General features: G+C 35.7%; 1 protein-coding gene across 1 annotated transcript; it reads left to right on the forward strand.

Moving 5' to 3' along the window:
- The first annotated feature begins 1,502 nt into the window (after positions 1–1,502).
- LOC106873898 (uncharacterized) lies at positions 1,503–2,114 on the forward strand. The gene has a single exon (XM_014921425.1). The coding sequence runs from the start codon at positions 1,503–1,505 to the stop codon at positions 2,112–2,114; it is 612 nt and encodes a 203-aa protein (XP_014776911.1).
- The last annotated feature ends 659 nt before the right edge of the window (positions 2,115–2,773 follow it).

The raw sequence follows: 2,773 nt of genomic DNA on the forward strand, positions 1-2,773 counted from the left end.
CCGTGGAGAGAAAAGCCTACGGAAAAGACCACGGTCACCTCAGGCTTTTTTTTTAAAAGGTACATGAAAGTAAGTACCTTCTCTCTTTTTGTCTCTTTTTGTTACAAGTCTATGCTTAAAATGGTGTCGTCTTTCATTCTTACTATTCTTGCCACATTTACCCATTTTTTATTGAAACTTTCATTCGACAATACTTTCCTCTCTATCCTCATCCTCCTTGATAGATAGATAGATAGATAGATAGATAGATAGATAGATAGATAGATAGATAGATAGATAGATAGATAGATAGATACAGTTGAATAAATATAGTGAGGAAGTTGTTGATGTAGCATGGTGATAGCACGTTACATCGAGAGACGTGAGGTGTATAGTAAATGATTGACAACCAACAATACTTGTTTGACTATATATAACAAAAATTATACAGATTGTATGATCTTTCTGAAGGTGAAACAACTTGGACCTTGGAAATCAATCAATGCCTAAAAAAAATTATGAGCTACAGTAAAAGGAAAATATAATATAGAATAAATGAGTGAATATGAATAACAAATAACTGATTTGATTATCACAAATTCACAACAAAAGTTCCATTTCTTAGACCGTCGGTGTATAGGGCATTGTTAATGTTGTGGCGAGAATAGAATGACCAAACGACTATAAATAGTAGCGGTTTGAGTGAGATAAAGAGACAGAGTAGGCGTTAATCGCAGAAAGTCGTAAGGTGTTGTTTTGGTAGTCTGTCGGAATATCGTTTGTTGGTTCGTGTATAGTTCGTGGAGAGTTTGTTGTATCGTTACGTTGTTGTTATCTGCTTCGTTATTTATTTTGTTCTTACTACACGGTTATGGTGTAAAAAAAAAAGTATCGTCATAACAATTTGTGATACAACAATATTAGCGACGAGGATTCGAAGCTCACTCATTTAACAAATTTTTGTGATACAAAGTTGTTAATTATGGAAGACCTATTAACTTCTACAATACAGTTGCAAAAGCAACAGCAAGAAAACAACAGGAGTTGCAGCAACAACTACAACGGCGTAGCAACAAGAGTCGAACATCAATACTCAAGAGTCGAATAACAGTACACATGAGTCGAACAACAATACTCAAGAGTCGAACAATAATACTCAAGAGTTGAACAACAGTACACAAAAGTCGAATAACAGTACCCAAGAGTCGAACAACAGTACTCAAGAGTCGAACAGCAGTTGCTGGAATTAATAAAGAAATCTGGAAACACTATAAGTTAGTTTTCAACAGACGGCGTGTAACAGAACTCTATAACAGAATTCAGTTATAATCCAGAGGAGGGTATAACGTTTGCGGCGTACTTCAGAAGGTACGGAGAACTCTTTAGGGAAAATTGCAAGTCGTGGACGGACGAGGAAAAAGTAAGATTATTATTATAGAACATGAAAAATATTGTAATTTTATACTACCCACCAAAAAATTAATGAAATTTGTTTTCAGGAAACAGTCGAATTACTATCAAAAATGTTCACTGATAAGAATTCCCTATATAACACTCGATGGGAGTGTTGGAATCTAGTTAAAAAAGAGGATGAAGTCTTTGTCACGTATGCCGGGACCGTAAACAGAATGTGTGAAAGGTTTAAACTGAAGGAACTAACTCGTGATATGTTTAAGTGCCTTATTTTCGTACAAGAGCTGGCGGCAAACAAAGATGCGGAGATACGTGCAAGAATTCTCACAAAAATTGGACAAGCGGACCAGAGTTTAACCCTGCAGACAGTTGCAAAGGAGTGTCAAAGACTGGTAAACTTGCGGACAGAACGTAATAAAAAATTGAAGAGAAAGATTTCTCACAAGTACAGGCATGTCAACTGGGAAGGAATAAACAAAAGAAAATGTCAGGATAAAACCCATGCTACGGATGTGGAGACCTACATTTCAAGAAGGATTGTCCTTTCAAAACGCAAGAAACGTTACAGCTGCCAAAACAATAGGACACAAGAGCTCACATTGCAGAGCAAAGTTAGGAAGTTCGAACTTAAAAATTCTAAAGTTTTCTCAACGGAAAGTAGAAACGACACCAAAAAGAGAAAATTTGTACATGTAAAAGCAAACAAACGAAGTGTATGTTAAATTACAACTAAATACTGGTAGCGACATTTCGATTATCGATACCGACACGTGGAAAAGAATTGGAAAACCTACGTTAAGAAAAACATCGAACATTGTACGAGGCGTGACAGGTGAAAAACTACACTCCGTAGGCGAGATTTGGAGCGATATTACATTTCGTGGTAAAACCTGTAGAGTAAAAATTTTCGTGTTAAAAAATGCAACCGATCTGTTCGGTGCGGAGTGGATGGAGTTGTTTGACTTAAGGGACCTCCCCATAAGTCTGTACTGTAAAAAAAACATTAATGACTGTCCCATAGTAAAAATAATTCAACAGATGAATTGAAGAAAAAATTTTAAATCTTGTTCCCTGAAGTGCTGTCGAATAAATTAGGTCTCTGTACTAAGACTGAGGCGTGGTTTCAAATAAATGAAAACGTCGTACCTGTGTTCAAACCTAATAGAAAGGTAACATTTGCTGCAATAAAACAGGTAGATGAAGATTAGACACACTAGAGAAAATTGGAATTATTCAAAAAGTGGATTATTCTAAATGGGCAGCACCAACGGTGTGTATTAATAAAAAAAGAATAACAAAATCAAAGTATGTGCCGATTTTTCTACTGGTTTGAATAACTGTCTAAAAATATGTCATCCGGAAGATATTTTTGCAAAATTGA

The sequence above is a fragment of the Octopus bimaculoides genome, chromosome 3 (genome assembly GCF_001194135.2).
Source record: "Octopus bimaculoides isolate UCB-OBI-ISO-001 chromosome 3, ASM119413v2, whole genome shotgun sequence".
NCBI classification, from domain to species: domain Eukaryota; kingdom Metazoa; phylum Mollusca; class Cephalopoda; order Octopoda; family Octopodidae; genus Octopus; species Octopus bimaculoides.

What these genes read in the sequence shown, in the direction of transcription:
- LOC106873898 (XM_014921425.1), top strand. Translation starts at nt 1,503, where the DNA reads ATGTTCACTGATAAGAATTCCCTATATAACACTCGATGGGAGTGTTGG.